This window comes from Oncorhynchus clarkii, chromosome 2 (assembly GCF_045791955.1).
Source record: "Oncorhynchus clarkii lewisi isolate Uvic-CL-2024 chromosome 2, UVic_Ocla_1.0, whole genome shotgun sequence".
Lineage (NCBI taxonomy): Eukaryota > Metazoa > Chordata > Actinopteri > Salmoniformes > Salmonidae > Oncorhynchus > Oncorhynchus clarkii.
Genome location: NC_092148.1, coordinates 16685741 through 16703803, shown reverse-complemented (window position 1 = coordinate 16703803; position 18063 = coordinate 16685741). Strand labels below are relative to the sequence as shown.

Genomic DNA, 18063 nt, shown 5'->3' with positions numbered 1-18063 from the left:
AGATCAAGGAAACTGATTTGACGTGTGTCAGATGGCATCGTAAATCTCAGGTGCTCAAAACAGGTGTTACGTTCCCAACCTGGCCCTCACACAATCATTATCATCGATTGTCAAATGTATTATCACCAACCAATGATATTGCTGTACTTATACATTGCATGTTATATGAATGTCATATCAGCATGATTAATTACATTTTCAATTGACCAAGTCTGATTTGTTCAAACATCTTAACATCTTTATTAAGCAAATAACATTATAAATAAAAAAAGTGCATAGAAAAATTAAACGGGTTTAGAAATATGTATACAATTATTTACAAACTCAGGGTTTATTTGTACAAGGTAACAAAGACAAGTTCACACATTTTCTTATGTCTTTTACACTTTGTTATACTTTAAAATAACCCTACCATATAGAACATACAGCTTTCTGAACCAGTTCTGGGAGAGATCGTCATGGTAACTTCAGGTTTACAACTAGTGCTTTGTATGCTTCATCTGAACACACAGGCCAGCTCTGCAGGACATTAAAACCACGTTACTCTTATTATCATCATCATCATCCTCTTTTTTGCATTAGTATTCTTTAACATCTGTCAGAACTACTGAGGTAGAATCCTGGCAAAAGGTTGGGGAGTGGAGTGGGCATAGAGAAACCTTCTCCTCTGAGAAGTGTTCCCACATCCGGTTTTAAGCAGAAAAGGAAGCTAGGTAAAGGATAGCCGTATCCCTGAAAACCAGATGCATCCTGTTAATGGCAAACTCTGCTAAGGGTGTTAGATGATTGACACATGGGAATACAGGCTCCATCTCACTGATTGGTCGCGCAGGCAGGCAGGTTTAAGCTCTTCCTTACTGTGTATTAAATTCCAAAAGGACAGTGCTCATTTCCTTTAGATTATTATCTCTAGCTTGAAAGGTTCTCTGTGGCACGCAGATGGGAAGAATAGCATGGACTCGAATGCTTGCTATTCTTCTGTTATAAGGCCTGCCGATAATAAGGCCTGCTGTACTTTCTCCATGAAAATTATACCAGAACAAAGAAATAAAATCAAAAACAATTAAAAAAGACCTGCTTTAGAACAACGTCTTGTGTAAAGACTGAAATGTTATACACAACTTTCCTCAAACATCAAGGTTCAAATAAAAGAAAGAGGAAACAAAGTAAACAAAAAGAGGAAACGAGGGGAGGAAGATTTCCCACAAGACCGCCACCATTTACACTAAGCAAAGCTAGTTTCACCAGTCCAAAATCGGAACAGAAACATGAATAAATACAACTATTCTAGAGCTCAAGCATTCTCCCCCTGTAAAGATGTGAACAATGTGTACATTTGATGTCCTAATATGTCTGACTGAACTGACAGCGATGTCTAAAGTTGTACGACAGCAAACGTTAAGGTGCTGAGTGCATTCTCTCCCTATCTTGGTTTTACACCAAGACATGATTCTCTCTTAAAGCCATCCTAGGGAGCAACATACAGTACAGTACTGGCCTAATGCTATGCTTGAGATCTCCAGTGCACAGGGGTGCTGTCAGTCCACACAGTCGGGAATATATAGAGTTTATAACACATCTCTTAGTGGTGTAACATGAACAGTGTTCCACCCTTTGTGGATTGCGGAGAATGTCAGAGAGAGAAGTCAGTTCTTTGTTAACTCCACTGAATGTTGAGAAATATGGAGTCTGGATTTTGTTAGTTCACTAAAGACGCGCAACTGTAACGCAGCAAAGTCGTAGGCCTAATATTATTGCAAAAGGTAATCAGCATTTGCCATGATAGTAATAAAATATATTTTAAAATAAAAAAAGATGCACTGAGGTTTCCAGCTAAACTCTTCACTCTTGGATTGGGTAGTGTTTGCAACATACAAAAATGGCGAAGGGAAAGTTCTTAAAGATATGATTTAGCTGCAGCAAACTCTATAAGGGTGACACTAACCGTTATCTAACCGTTTAACTGAACATAATGGAGGTCCCTTCCCCGGTCTGTGTGAGGGGAGTGGAGAATGGATAGAAAAATAGGTATTATTTGCAGGGTCTCTGACGTAGGAGCCTCCAAGCCTATTGCCCATCATATCTAGCACCATGGTTCTCTGAACAGTCAACGGAAAGCAAATATGTACAACCTGACGCATGATGAGCACTGTGAAATATGATTTCAAATAAATAAAACTATGATTACAGGATCAAGTAAAGATGGAGATATGGCTAAGGGATCAACTAGATAGCATGGAGCCAACATGATTATGGGTGTCAAAATTAAAAATCTACCCCCGCCACCCGACAACAAAAGAAAGAATATCTCCAAGTCTAGCTTTTCTGGTCCACCATTATTTCAACAGAAAGGACTTGACGTTATGGCGTCAAGGAAAATACCTTCATGCAACATAGAACCAGCATAACCACAACAGATGTCTGCAGGGTTCCTGTTCTCAAGAAAAAACCCACACTATAACGGTAGCTACTTCCACCCTCTCCTGTGGTGAACTTGTCCAACCTCTGGCAAGTGCATATTAGTTAGAAGTCAATGTGAGCTTATGGATGCATGTCTCTGTGTGGCGCTCCTCTTCCCTCTTGCTCCCCATATCCTGGCCCTGGTTCCTCTCCCAGTCTCTTCGTAGTGGCTCATCCTTTCCTGTATTTTCTCTTCACCCACCTCCCAACCCAGAAAAACCTTAATTTAAGGATTTTAACCTCTGTCTTCCCCTGTTGCCTCTGCTCGCACCCCCTTCCCTTGTGCCTCGTTCCCCCTGCAGAGACTGTGGCAGTACCACGTCCTCCTCCTGCCCTTAGTTGAGGAAGCGTCTGCATTTCCGGGCCCCGCAGTTGCAGTTGAGCTTGCTTGCTGGGTCTTCGATGGGGAACTTGTAGTCGTAGGTGAGCTCCTCGCCCCGGTAGATCTTGCGCAGGGCGAAGATGACGATGTGCTTCTGGCCCTCCACGTTGATGACGCGCGAGTAGCAGTTGGGCTCGCACGAGTGGTTGATGAAGCGCGCCGCATTGCCATGCATGGTGGCGTCCACCACGTCAAAGTCATCGATACGGAACATGTAGCAGCCGATACCCTGTGGAGGAAGGAGGGAAAAGAGACAGGGGACTTAGTTTTAGTTTAACATGTATTATGTTGGTATCAATAACATTTATTCATTCAAGCCCACAATTAGTGGATTTTAAAAAAGTCCACCAACTAAGGTCTCGTTGGGACAAACCATAGTTATGTCGTCTCAACCACACTCTGGACTGATTGATCTCACCTTGCCATCGTAGTACTTCTCCCGCTTGTCTGTGAGCACTGAGCGAATGACGATGCCGGCATACTCGATGACCATCTCCTGAGCATCAATGTTCCTCTTGCAGAACAGACCTCGGCCGTGGATAGCAGACCTACACCAGAGAGAGATGTCAAAAGAGGCCCAAGTATGAACAACAGTTTCCATAGCTAATCTCCTTGGCAATTAAAAGGATGCGATGATCACATTATTTATTTATTTATTATCTGATCCTGAGTCAATGGGAATTCATGTTATTCATTTTGTAGCAGAATAACATAATAGCAGAAAAGGGAGAGGCAAGAAATATAAACCATGCCTCAGTTTCTAGTTTGCTGTGATAGCTGTAGAGAACTGCAGTGACTGCTTCCTGTCCAGACAGACTGCAAATTATCTATTGTGGGGTCAGCTGGCACTCCACTGAGAAACACATGAGCTCTTCAGCCCAGAATCATGATCATAGTCACAGGCTCTGTCCATAGTATTGGCTTTGACCTCAGTGCCTCAGGGGGGGATGAGGACTAGTTGTGTGCTGACCTGTACACGCCTACAGCCTCCTTAGATGTCCTCTCCAGATGTCTGAAGCGCATGGCCATGGGGAGCTCCAAGCTAGTGGCACGTCTAGGAGAAAAGGGATAAGCAAAGAAGATGACGATGTGCTTCTGACCTTTCACGTTGAACTCTGAGAAAAGAGTCACTAGAGACTCAGACACAAGAGGGTAGAACATATTTTTAACATTGCTTGTTAGGAGGAGGTAGTTGCAGAAATGACGGAATGGTTTAGTCCAACCACAAAGATCACTTTAGGGGAGTTACAAATACTGAAATGGACAACATTTCAATAGTGAATTAGTTACAGCTATAAAAACGTTTATGTAAACCTGTAGCTGTACAGCTCCTTTGTTACTCATAAGTCTGAATGAGAAGATTGATATGTTATGTATACAAACTTATACATGGATCATTTGTTGATGTGAAAGTTGTTTTTTAAAGGAACAACACTTGCGGCCATGTACAACAAGTTCTAAGAATGTTCCGCGAGACAAGATCTTTCATGGACTAGCTCCTGCAGTATTTAAGCCAAAGCATCCTTTTTTAAGATGTTAGCATTTAGCTAGCTTCCTTTGCAATGGCCAGCATACAATAACTCTGTAATCTGACCTTGTTGATTTGAGTGGGACTTCATCCTCTTCCTCATCGTAGGGGTTGATGTCAGGCAGCTGGCGGTGCTGGGAAGCCAGGAAGTTGAACATGTCGAAGGTAGTCTTCCTGTAAGAGAAGACAGGAACAAGGTGTCACGTTACATTTTACAGTATGCAGGCTTGACTTTCTTTATCATTGTTTTCCCCCCCAGCATTGGTGTAGAACTTGGGATGTGGACGTCACCCACACTCTTCATAAGTTAATGAACGGAGCAGCATAGATGTCATACAGGTCTTATTTCTAGCTTACGCAGAATGTGGCGGTGGAGATGACACTCACATAGAAACACAACAGCCACAGCCCTTGTTCCTCTAAACCTGACAGATGTCTACATTCAAAACATACATTCCACCAATACTCTACACAGAGAGACTAGCTTCCACTTTGAAGTTGAAAACCACCTACAGAGGGGAAAACCCAGATTCTCCAGACATTTGCTAGACAGTGGTATGGGTTGACCAACTGCAAGGTAAGGACAAAGTAATACCGGTTCCCACCATTACACTTGTGGCGATGTACCAATTCTCTGAAACTTCCAAATTAACATATTTTTATGTATTAAAACATCCTCCAATCAGTAACGCATGGTTAGAGTTGCACATTTTGGAGAAAATTCAGAGGTGGAAACTTCCCGTGGAAATTAACGGGAATATACGGGAAGATATGCAAATTAATATTAACATAATTTAAAAGTAGATGTTTTTTGCATTAGATATATTTAACATATCATATGGAGACAGAAACAAACATTATCATAAGTAGACATAATTGCAAATGATTACCGGTAAAACCTTCTAATAGAAAAAAACAAAATCTTGGTTACAAATTTGACGTTAATTAAATGAGTTGACTCTTCACATGGCATGATTTCACTGAACAAAATGAAAGGGAATATTGAATGATCCCCAATGATCCATCGCATCTCCCAAAAACATTTTCAACATACATCTGTAAAATGATAGTCTAGAAACTAAAGCTTTAGTTGTCTTCCTCTCAGGCGTCCATGTCTTCTCCCTAGACCTCCTCAATGTCCACCTCTTGAACATCCGACTCTGAGGCCTCATCTACGCTGTCACTTTCCAACCTTGTTAAGGATTGTTCATTGTCAGGCTCAAAAAGCCTCAAATTTGCCAGGCTGGCCACCAATTTTTCAACCCTTGTATTGGTCAGCCTGTTGCCTGCTTTGGTGTGTGTGTTCCCAAACAAGGACCAGTTGCGCTTTGAGGCAGCTGATGTTGGTGGGATTTGGAGGATTGATGGAGGCAACAGGGGAAAGAGCCTCAGATCCACAATGCCCCTTCCACCAGGTGGCTGATGAGATATGTTGGCACGACTGCCATATTGCATCTCCATCCCAAAGCCCTTGCTTGGAAGTGTACTTCGCCAGACTGCCAAGAACCTTGCCCTCATCCAGGCCAAGGTGGCGAGGACACGGTAGTGATGACACCATAGGCCTTGTTGATATCTGCACCAGACAGGATGCTCTTGCCAGCATACTTGGGGTCCAACATGTACGCTGTGGCGTGTATGGGCTTCAGGATTTCAGAACTGCAGTTTCCTATGCTCGGAGCAACAGTGAAGTGGGCAGGGCAGAACGGATTTCTTCTCTTTCATCTGCAAGCAGAGTCTGAACATCAGACAGGATGGTATTGTCTCCCTCAATCCGTGCAAAGGCTACTGCTATAGGTTTCAGGAGTTTCAGGCTGCTTACCACTCTCCCAAAATACATCCTACAGGAGGATCCTCTTGATGGGGCTGTCCATATCGGCAGACTGTGATATGGCCATTTCTAGGAGAGACTCCTTCCCCTCCAGGAGACTGTCAAACATGATGACAACACCACCCCAACGGGTGTTGCTGGGCAGCTTCAATGTGGTGCTCTTATTCTTCTCACTTTTCTTGGTGACGTAGATTGCTGCTATAACTTGATGACCCTTCACATACCTAACCATTTCCTTGGCTCTCTTGTAGAGTGTATCCATTGTTTTCAGTGCCATGATGTCCTTGAGGAGCAGATTCAAAGCATGAGCAGCACAGCCAATAGGTGTAATGTGAGGGTAGGACTCCTCCACTTTAGACCAAGCAGCCTTCAAGTTCGCAGCATTGTCAGTCACCAGTGCAAATACCTTCTGTGGTCCAAGGTCATTGATGACTGCCTTCAGCTCATCTGTCCCTTGTGTCTGTGCTCTTATAGAATACTGGTTGAGGGGTGGAGATGATGTAGTTAATTATTCCTTGCCCACGAACATTCAACCACCCATCAGAGATGATTGCAATAAAGTCTGCTTTCTCTATTATTTGCTTGACCTTCACTTGAAGTCTGCATCCAGCAAATGAGTAGATAAAGCATGTCTGGTTGGAGGGGTGAATGCTAGGCGAAGAACATTCAGAAATCTCTTCCAATACACATTGCCTGTGGGCATCCGAGGTGAACCAATTTACATGACAAAATAATGACTTCCCTTATATTTTCTATATTTAACTTCCAGGGCCCCTGTAGTGAACAGACACCGGGACACTGACCTGAGGTAGACCTCAGAGCGGGCGCATCCAGAGGGGTTGACAGGCAGGTCCTCCTCTTGGCTGATCTGTTTAAAGAAGCGGAAGGCGTGGCTATGGCAGCGGCGGGCCCCCTGGAGCTGCTCCACCAGGAAGACCACTGTGTCGTGGAGCAGGCCCAGCATACGGGCACCTGTCATCCCAGAGAAGGACAGCTGCCGAAGCCTGGCCCCCGCCCGCGCCTCCTGGACACAGTCTATCACTGCCCTCCAGGCCTCTGAGGAGGGAAAGGAGGGGGAAGAGGAAGAGAAGAGTAAAACGTGAGTAACACACAATAACACACAAATGTAAAACATATGGAAAACAGCCAACATTTTGTGCTAGCTGATTACGAGAAAGAATGTGTCATAATCTTATGTTAAATCATACAGTCGAAGTCAGAAGTTTCCATACACCTTAGCCAAATACATTTCAACTCAGTTTTTCACAATTCCTGACATTTAATCCTAGTATCCTGTCCCTGTCAGTTAGGATCACCACTTTATTTTAAGAATGTGAAATGTCAGAATAATAGTAACGATTTATTTCATCTTTTATTTATTTCATCACATTCCCAGTGGGTCAGAAGCTTACATACATTCAATTAGTATTTGGTAGCATTGCCTATCTTGGGTCAAACGTTTTGGGTAGCCTTCCACAAGCTTCCAACAATAAGTTGGGTGAATTTTGACCCATTCCTCCTGACAGAGCTGGTGTAACTGTGTCCGGTTTTTAGGCCTCCTTGCTCACAAACATTTTTTCATTTCTGCCCAATTTTTCTATAGGATTGAGGTCAGGGCTTTGTGATGGCCACTCCAATACCTTGACTTTGTTGTCCTTAAGCCATTTTGCCACAACTTTGGAAGTATGCCTGGGGTCATTGTCCATTTGGAAGACCCATTTGCGACCAAGCTTTAACTTCCTGACTGATGTCTTGAGATGTTGCTTAAATATTACTTAATTTTCTTTCCTCATGATGCTATCTATTTTGTGAAGTGCACCAGTCCCTCCTGCAGCAAAGCACCCCCACAACATGATGCTGCCACCCCGTGCTTCACGGTTGGATGGTGTTCTTCGGCTTGCAAGCCTCCCCCTTTTTCCTCTAAACATAACGATGGTCACTATGGCTAGTTCTATTTTTGTTTCATCAGACCAGAGGACATTTTTCCAAAAAGTATGATCTTTGTCCCCATGTGCAATTGCAAACCGTAGTCTGGCTTTTTTATGCCGGTTTTGGAGCAGTGGCTTCTTCCTTGCTGAGTGGCCTTTCAGGTTATGTCGATATAGGACTCGTTTTTACTGTGGATATAGTTACTTTTGTACCAGTTTCCTCCAGCATCTTCACAAGGTCCTTTGCTGTTGCTCTGGGATTGATTTGCACCAAAGTACGTTCATCTCTAGGAGACAGAGCACATCTCTTTCCTGAGCGGTATGACGGCTGAGTGGTCCCATGGTGTTTATACTTACATACTATTGTTTGTACAGATGAACGTGGTACCTTCAGGCATTTGGAAATTGCTCCCAAGGATGAACCAGACTTTTGGAGGTCGACAATGTTTTTTTTAAGGTCTTGGCTGATTGCTTTTGATTTTCCCATGATCTCAAGCAAAGAGGCACTGAGTGTGAAGGTAGGCCCATCCACAGGTACACCTCCAATTGTCAATTAGCCAATTATCAGAAGCTTCTCGGGCCATGACATTTTCTGGAATTTTCCAAGCTGTTTAAAGGCACAGTCAGCTTAGTGTATGTAAACTTCTGACCCACTGGAATTGTGATACAGTGAATTATAAGTGAAATAATCTGCAGTAAACAATTGTTGTGAAAATTACTTGTGTCATGCACAAAGTAGACGTCCTAACTGACTTGCCAAAACTGTAGTTTGTTAACTTCTTTGGGGTAGGGGGCAGTATTTTCACGTCCGGATGAAAAGCGTGACCAGAGTAATCTGCCTGCTACTGCAGATCCTAGGATATGCATATTATGCGTAGATCTGGATAGAAAACACTCTGAAGTTTCTAAAACTGTTTGAATGATGTCTGTGAGTATAACAGAACTCATATGGCAGGCAAAAACCGGAGAAAAAAATCCAACCAGGAAGTGGTTAATCTGAGGTTTGTAGGTTTTCAACTCTTTGCTTATCCAAGATACAGTGGAAACGGGGTCATGTTGAACTTCCAAAGGCTTTCACTAGATGTTTAGAACCTTGTTTGATGCTTCTACTGTGAAGTGGGGCCGAATGAGAGGGGAATGAGTCAGAGGTCTGCCAGAGAGCCAAGAGCTGATCACGAGCATTCACATGAGAGGTAGCTTGCATTCCATTGCTTTTCTACAGACAAAGGAATTCTCCGGTTGAAACATTATTGAAGATTTATGATAAAAACATCCTAAAGATTGATTCTATACATCATTTGACATGTTTCTACGGACTGTAACGGAACTTTTTGGACTTTTTGTCCCTACTGTCCGCTGGACTTGCACGTGAGTTTAGATTGTGTACTGAACGCGCAAAAAACTAGGAGGAATTTGGACAAAAATGATGGACATTATCAAACAAAACACACATGTGTTGTGGAACTGGGATTCCTGGGAGTGCATTCTGATGAAGATCAAAGGTAAGTTAATATTTATAATGTTGACTCCAACATGGCGGATATGTCTTTGGGTAGATTTGTCGTCTGAGCACCGTACTCAGATTATTGCATGGTTTGATTTTTCCGTAAAGTTTTTTAAAGACCTGACACAGCGGTTGCATTAAGGAGAAATAGATCTAAAATTCCATGTATAACACTTGTATTTTCATCAACATTTATGATGACTATTTCTGTAAATTGATGTGGCTCTCTGCAAAATCACCGGATGTTTTGGAACTACTGAACATAACGCGCCAATGTAAACTCAGATTTTTGGATATAAATATGAACTTTACCGAACAAAACATACATGTATTGTGTAACATGAAGTCCTATGAGTGTCATCTGATGAAGATCAAAGGTTAGTGATTAATTTGATCTATATTTCTGTTTTTTGTGACTCCTCTCTTTGGCTGGAAAAATGGCTGTGTTTTTCTGTGACTTGGCTCTGACCTAACAATCGTTTGGTTTGCTTTCGTCGTAAAGCCTTTTTGAAATCGGACACTATGGCTGGATTTACAACAAGTGTATCTTTAAAATGGTGTAAAATAAATGTATGTTTGAGGAATTTAAATTTGGGGATTTCTGTTGTTTTGAATTTGGCGCCATGCAGTTTCACTGGCTGTTGACGAGGTGAGACGCTACCATCCCACATACCCTAGTGAGGTTAACAAGAAATTTGTGGAGTGATTGAAAAACGAGTTTTAATGACTCCAACCTATGTGTATGTAAACTTCCGACTTCAACTGTATGTAGAAATAGTGGGTATTTGTGCAGAAATCATTGCCTTGAGTACTGGGTAAATGAACACTACAGGTAAGACACATGAAGTCTATTCATTTGCCCTTTCCTCCCTGAAACCTCACCCTCTACGCTGTCTGCCTCCACACTGAAGCCGTCATCGCTTTTGATCTCAAAACGGAGGTGGGGCTGATCTCGGCTGGGGGGACACTCATCGTCTGAGGGCAGCAGCTCATCATCTGAGCACGATACAGCACCTGACAGGATGGAAATACCACAGGGTATTTTCAAATCAGGCACACTTGTTTACATTGTACAGGTATAAGAAGTATCATCAGTCATCATACAGACATACTGTTCATACGGCACTATTACACATAAGTACCGGAGTATTTGTTCCAGTCAGTCAGGGCACTGCGGCCCACTGCATCCCAGTTCTGTTGTTTACCTGTGTCCATCCCTAATCGAGGTATCGACAGGCGGTCCCAAAGCCCTGGCCTGTGAGGAATACAACAAGAGAAAACACTGAAATCGACTGGATACAGGCTGTATATCACTCACTGTATAAGATACACACTTCGGTTAGGGCAAAAATGCAGTGATAATAACCGTCACCACTCATTTACCAATCTCAGTTATGACTTCAAAAAGGTTTCTATAGTTACTGACCTCTACAAAGCATATTGACAGTCCTATTTCAGGAGTAAAATGCCTTGTTCCATTTGTCATATCATACTATTAGGTTACTAGTAGGGAGAGGAAGAGTTTAGCATAAGGTTAAAAATAGCCAGACATGATCTTATCGACACTGACGAAAAGAGGCCCACACTGGAAACATGAGTGACGTAGCAATAGTGAAAAAAAATCTATTTCAATATGATTCTGACCTTTAGCATAGTTGCAGATGTAGCAAGTTAACCACTTAATAAAAAAGGAACACTACATGAGACTCACTGGCTATCAAACATAAAGGCATGACTATTCTTGTATTATTAATTGAAAATAATATTTGTACATTTTGTCTCATTACTCATTTCATAAGATCACTGCCCTGATAAGTTCCAAAAGACTAACCTTGTGCATTCAGAGTCACTCAAGTGCTCCTCCTTTAGCTTGTCCAGGTCCAACACACCTTTCACCGTTGGGGTTTTAATGCGAACACCCCCAGCCCTGCTGGAGACAGCAGCAAAGATGTCTTTGGGTGTCGGCAGGTCCTCCTTAGCACTAGGGGGCTCTGGCTCTAGGAAGTCTGTCTTGGACTTCTTTGTGGCACCAATGCGATCAGAAAGGGAGGACACCCTCTTCATACGGACATGGGCGCGAGGAGGGCGGGGTGTTGAAACAGACAGTATGGTGGCTGCAGGCTCGGGTTCGATGAGTAGTCCTGGGGGCAGGACCACAGATTTCAGGGAAGGGTTGTTACGGAATGTGGAGGGACTCAGTATGCGCGGACCGGTCCGGTTGGGGGTGTAGTTACTGGCCATGGCTTGGTTGATGATGGCTTGGGCGCTCTCAGTCTTGGTCATGGAGGAACTCCCGTCCTGACCAGCAAACTCAAACAGGTCTGCAGCTTTGTCAGACTTTTTTCTCCCAGAAGTTGTGGAAGGTTCTTTCTTCTTTCTGGGTTTCTTCATCCCTGGTATAGCTCCATCTGCAGATGTGCTTGCATTCTTCCTGGGTTTCTTGACTGCTGCCACTGTCCCATTGCTGTTGTGAGTGAGCAGTTGAGTGATGGTACCTGGGTTCTGAACCGCAGGCGTGGCCATCCTAGGGACATGGGTTGGCATGGCTGTCCCTGGAGCTGGGGTGGACATTGTACCAGCTGCTGCCAAGGTGGCAGACAGCGCATTGCTCTGAAGGAGGCTGGCTATCTGAGTGACACAATTATAGGAGGGAGAACTCTGACTGGGCAGCTGGAAGGTGTTGCTCTCTGGGTTCTTCACAAAGATCTGGCCCAGGCGGTTGACCAGCAGAACGTGAGGTGTAGGGTCCACGTTGGGACCACCCACTTCCTTCACAGTAAGGATAGCGTGGCCAGGTAGTCCCTGAGGTAACAGCGGCTGTTGGGGCTCCAGTGGCGGCCTGGGGGTGGAGAAGTTGATGGAGATGGTGTGTCCCATGGCAGCTTCCTTCTGCAGAGACGTGGAGCTGTATCCATTAATCATCACAGGGGCAGAGGAGGGCTGAAGTGAAGAGAGCATGGGGTGACACTGGGTGGATAGAGCATTGGAGAGAGAACATACAGAAGGAGAGGAGGATACAATGGTAATTGCTGTGGAGACCATGGCCTGGGATTGTGTGGAGAATATAGGCAGAGAGACTGATCCATAAGTTGGGAGACTGACACTTGATGTTGCAGACAAAATGGGATCAATTTGAGAGGACAAATGTGGAAGGGCACTGCCTGGAATAGGTGCTGATAATTTGGTACAAAAGGTCTCCATGGATGGCAAGACTGTTGACCCTTGGGAGGATGTCAGGGGTTGTAGTGAGATGCTAGTGAGAGGTGGCCTTGAAGGGTTAAAGCAAGGCAAAGAGGACTGCACAGAGGGACTCATTTGTAAAGGGTTCATCTGTGCTATGCTGGGATTAGAGAAGTCCGAGGAGATAAGAGAAGAGGGTTGAAGAAGCTCCAACAGGGTGCCCTGACTACTGCTCAACGAGAGATCTCCAGAACTCTCGGTCAAGTGGTTCATGTAAATGGCAGATCCATCTGTGGGCAATACAAAGTGGCCGCTGTTAGAATCCAAGAAGAGGTCTTTTGGAGCTTGAGGCTGATGGGTTTCCATGGGAGCATCAACCTGGACAGGGACCAGTTCAGTGAAACAGGTGCTGGGGGAGGGAGGATCACACCTTTCAAGAACAAGTGGAGCCTCAGGGGCGAAGTCTAGACCGGAATCTTGGAATAAATCCTCTGGGTAGACCGTATCAGGCACCTTAGTATGGACAAAGTCCTGCAGAGTTCCTAGAAGGGGTGCAAGCGGCACTGGTTCCTGGGCTTCTAAGGTGGGGATTGAGTTTTGTTGCTCTACAGGAGTTGGGAAGGTGTATAACTGCAGGGGAGTAGTATTCACATCAGCAGGGCTGTTTGTTGTGGATGGGTCCACTGCAGCTGGTCTTGGAGCTTCTGGTGAGATCTCAATTGGCGCAAGGGTCACACTGTCCAAGTCAGTCCCAGCCAGTTGTGCGGCATTAAAGGCTTTGGATGGATCCTGGGGTATATACGCTGGGGGAGGTTTTGTAGAGGGGAGGACAACTCTGGTTGAAGATTTGAGAGGGTTGCTAAGGGGCGACTGATATGAGACAGGGCTTCCAGAGTCTGCACTTAGACCATTTGTCGTCATTTCTACTTCAGGCGGAACATGCATTTGAGCTGGGTTCTGAACTTGACTGGCGCTCTTCAGTTTCTGAGCCCCGTCCGTGGTTGTCACGCTGGCATCACTCTCCGTCCCATCGTCCACGCCATCCAGTTGAGGGATAGATCTTGAAGAGGGAGAGGCAGGAGCCTGGGTTGGGTCCCTGGAGCCTGTGCGACTGACCACAGTCCGCGAGAAGTCAAAATAGTGCTCCATGTCCTCATCGGAGGAAGTGTTCCCCCAGTCTTGCCTGGCAGACGCAGCTGAGCGGGTTAGGGCTGGACGTGTCTTCCTCTTGCGAACCTCTGGCTCCCAGAACTCCTCTTGGTTGTCGTCACCCTCCACGTCTATCTGGGCACCACAGTTCATGGCCACTCCCTCATTCACTAGCATCTCCTCAATCTCAAGCTCAGTCTTCAACTCGGAGCCCATGGCCACGTCAGAGTCCTCGCGGAATTGTGTGAAAGAGCCCCTAAGTGGTGAGGTGCTGTTAGGTGCAGGGTTATCCTCCGGTTCTGGGGAGGCCAGGAAGTTGTGCGGTACCTCCACTGAGTCTGACTGGTTCAGGTCGAAAGACAGCCTGGGTCTAGGAGAGTGCTGGATGGTGGGGGAGAGGGACAGGCCAGGGGAAGGGAAGCTGCCCACACTGTCTTCCCATGGTGGCTGGGGAAAGAGTCCTGAGGTAGAGTGAGTCATGTTCCCGGGGCATCGGGCAGAGGAAGCACTTCGACCTCCGACAGGGCGGGTAGAGGGAGAGGTCAGCAGGATATCAGTAGCCCCTAGGGGAAAAAGCGGAGAGGTGGGCACGGAGGCCTTGGGATGCATGGAGCCCCCAGTGCGGAGAGTGATTAGTCCAGAACCAGTTGGAGAGCCTAGGGGTGGGGAGGACATGTCCCTGCGGGTTTGGGAGTGGGGGCTGTGGCGACGGGGCCTGCGTGTCTCCTCCAGGTCACTGATGGTCAGGATGTGGTGGGGTTTGGACTTGGTAGCTCCTGCAGAGGAAAAACAGATAGAAGTAAGACAACTGAACGGACACACAAACAATCAATGCTTTCTGGGTAATATCTATAAATCAATCTAAACCTGGCAATTGTTTTTTTTTTTTTACCCAGAGGTGTTCTACAAAACAATATCAGCCAACTACGGAACAGTTACCTGGGGAGGGCAGAGGCCGGAACAGTCCTCCAGCTGGTCTCCTGATTTTGGGCCTTGCCCCTTGGTCAGGTTTAGGGAGTGGAGCTGAGAAGCTGGGAGTAGTGGGTCGGGAATGTGCCACGTCAACCTCTTGGGCATCAGATTCTAAAGGTGACAACAACAACTCTGTTTACTATGCCACGGTTAAGTCTTTGCCAATATCCACTTTGCAGTGTAAGAAAGCCAAGTGTTACACATTCACACTACTATTTTATAAGGAACAAAAATAGAAACTCAACATTCAACAATTTCAAAGATGTCAATGAGAGACAGTTCATAAGGAAATCAGGCAATTTAAATAAATCCATTAGGCCCTAAATCTTTGGATTTCACATGACTGGGAATACAGATATGCATATTCTGGTCAGATACCTTAACAAAACAAAAAGGTGGGGGCGTGGATCAGAAAACCAGTCCGTATCGTGTGGGACCACTATTTTAGCCTCATGAAGCGCAACATCTCCTTTCGTATAGAGTTGATGAAGCTGTTGATTGTGGCTAAAATAGATTGCGGCTGCGCGAAGTTGCTGGATGGTGGCGGGAACTGGAACACACTGTTGTACGTCAATCCAGAGCATCACAAACATGCTCAAAGAGTGACATGTCTGGAGAGTATGCAGGCCATGGAAGAAATGGGATATTTTCAGCTTCCAGGAATTGTGTACAGATCCTTGCGACATGGGGTCGTGCATTATCATGCCGAAACATGAGGTGATGGCGGCGGATGAATGGCATGACAATGGGCCTCAGGATCGCGTCACGGTATCTGTGCATTCAAATTGCCATCAATCAAATGCAATTGTGTTCTATGTCCGTAGTTTATGCCTGCCCATACCCTCACGACACGATGGGGCACTCGGTTCACAACGTTGACATCAGCAAACCGCTCACCCACACGACGCCATAGACATGATCTGCAGTTGTGAGGTTGGTTGGACGTACTGCCAAATTCTCTAAAACGACTTTGGAGGCAGCTTATGGTAGAGAACTGAACATTAAATTCACTGTCAACACGTCTGGTGGACATTCCTGCAGTCAGCATGCCAATTGCACGCTCCCTCAAAACTTGAGAAATCTGTGGTAGTGTTGTGTGATAAAACTGCACATTTTAGAGTAGCCTTTTATTGTCCCCAGCACAAGGTGCACCTGTGTAATGATCATGCTGTTTAATCAGCTTCTTGATATGCCACACCTGTCAGGTGAATTGATTATCTTGGCAGAGGAGAAATGCTCACTAATAGGGATGTAAACAAATTTGTACACTAAATTTGAGCGAAATTGGCTTTTGTACATACAGAAATTGCTATGATATTTTATTTCAGCTCATGAAACATGGGACCAGCACTTTACACATTGCACTTATATTTTTGCTCAGCATAGCAGTGAGGGTTTGATGCAGTGTTGCATTACCAGGACTCTCACCTGACTGGGCGCAGGGGCTGTGTGCTATAGTGCTATTCTCTCCTTTGTCAGGCATCTCTTCAGCAGGTTTCTCAGGGACCGGAGGGCGGACCTCACGGATCGTACACGTGTATTTGCATCGCCGCAGTGGGTTCACCGTGCTCCAGTACCAGCGAGAACACCTGCAGAGAGGAGTTGAAAGGAAGGAAGTCATAAAAAACCACATCTAAACATGCCAATTTCTGATTCATTATTAACTATGAATTGCTGCTACTTACCGGTAACCCACTGGGAAAAGTTTTCCTTGCTTTGCAGACAGCTCAGTCAGCATACCTAGCTTTTCAATCTGCAAAGAGCCTGAATTCAGAAAATAACAATGATTAGATGAGCAAAACCCATGACCCGTCCTGTGTCCACTGTACTGTGATACCTGTACTCAAGGGAGCTAAAAAATAACAATGTAATGTGTCGAGACAACATACCAATCATCAAATTGATGTTTTCTGGCTCCAGTCCGGTCAAGAACTTCCTGCGAAGACTGACCCCATCAAAGTCCACGTACATCCTCCGATTCACCTCAAACCCTTGGCCGGTGATGATCTGCAAACGAACAAGAACAGTGTACACATGCGTGAGGAAACTAATTTAAAAAAAACATAGTCTCACTACTGAGTAGTCCCAGGACTTTACCTTGCCACTGATGAGGTCTCTGTGTTTGTAGCAGTAGACCTTCTTGTCGTCCTGGAATACACAGTTGCGGGAGCGGGCACACATGAAGTGGTAGTTGCTCTGGCAGGAGGTCAGACAGCAGCCCACTGTGGCACCTGTATGGTTACAGCGCTCACAGCGCTAAGAGAACAAGATACACAGACAGGTTAGATCAGTCCAGGAGGAGAGAATAGGGGTGGATAAGGCGTTTGAGAGAGACGGACGTTGGATAAAGATACACAAACTACAGCTGCTGGAAAAACACAAACGTCACTGCCCAAATAAAGTGAAGCCTCACCATGAAGCGCCCCCTAGCAACGGCACTGTGCACGTGCATCAGAGAACCATTGTCCTCCTCGAACACCTCGGCGGACCACATGGAGCAGTTGATGTGAGCCCATTCGTTCTGGCCCAGGTACAGCAGCCTGCCCGCCTCCTGAGGAACACACGGATGAGGTTAGAAATACAGAACTGGTGGGTTACCTACTGTGTGGATTTGGTTTACTTAATTTCCTGATAGTCAAGGGCTGTTAAGTTGAACAACGGTATGAAGGCTTAGTGCTCTGAAGTCAGTGTGGTTTGTGTTTCTTCCCACCATGCTGTGATTCCTTACCTCTTGGTGTTAGGGGGCAGTATTTTCATTTTTGGAAAAAAAAAACGTTCTCGTTTTAAACGGGATATTTTGTCAGGAAAAGATGCTAGAATATGCATATAATTAACAGCTTTGGATAGAAAACACTCTAGCGTTTCCAAAACTGTAAAGATATTGTCTGTGAGTATAACAGAACTGATGTTGCAGGCGAAAGCCTGAGAAAAATCCAATCCGGAAGTGCCCCAGGTTTTGAAAGCTCTGCGTTCCAATGACTCCCTATTCAGCTGTGAATGTACCATCAACGAGCTTACGCTTTCTACGTATTCCCCAAGGTGTCTACAGCAATGTGACGTAGTTTTACGCATTTCTGTTGAAGAATAGCCATAGGCGGCCACATTGCATAAGTGGTCACATGTTGGCCCGAG

General features: G+C 45.2%; 1 protein-coding gene across 3 annotated transcripts in view; it reads right to left on the bottom strand.

Annotated features, from left to right (window-relative positions):
• Positions 1-216: 216 nt before the first annotated feature.
• The window catches only part of LOC139422874 (histone-lysine N-methyltransferase 2B-like), a 54708-nt gene continuing 36861 nt past the window's right edge, over positions 217-18063 (bottom strand). For 2 of the 3 annotated variants that reach the window (XM_071174320.1, XM_071174312.1), the window contains exons 21-34: positions 17345-17482; positions 17029-17187; positions 16821-16938; positions 16617-16695; positions 16360-16520; positions 14899-15042; positions 11462-14735; positions 10773-10885; positions 10513-10644; positions 7002-7254; positions 4437-4544; positions 3813-3896; positions 3261-3390; positions 217-3071 (exon numbers count right to left, since the gene is read on the bottom strand). In XM_071174320.1, coding sequence (XP_071030421.1) covers positions 2796-3071; positions 3261-3390; positions 3813-3896; positions 4437-4544; positions 7002-7254; positions 10513-10644; positions 10773-10885; positions 11462-14735; positions 14899-15042; positions 16360-16520; positions 16617-16695; positions 16821-16938; positions 17029-17187; positions 17345-17482 — 5169 coding nt within the window. In that variant the 3' untranslated portion in view covers positions 217-2795. The remainder of the gene's footprint in view (positions 3072-3260; positions 3391-3812; positions 3897-4436; positions 4545-7001; positions 7255-10512; positions 10645-10772; positions 10886-11461; positions 14736-14898; positions 15043-16359; positions 16521-16616; positions 16696-16820; positions 16939-17028; positions 17188-17344; positions 17483-18063) is intronic. The other variant, XM_071174330.1, reaches the window with a different exon arrangement.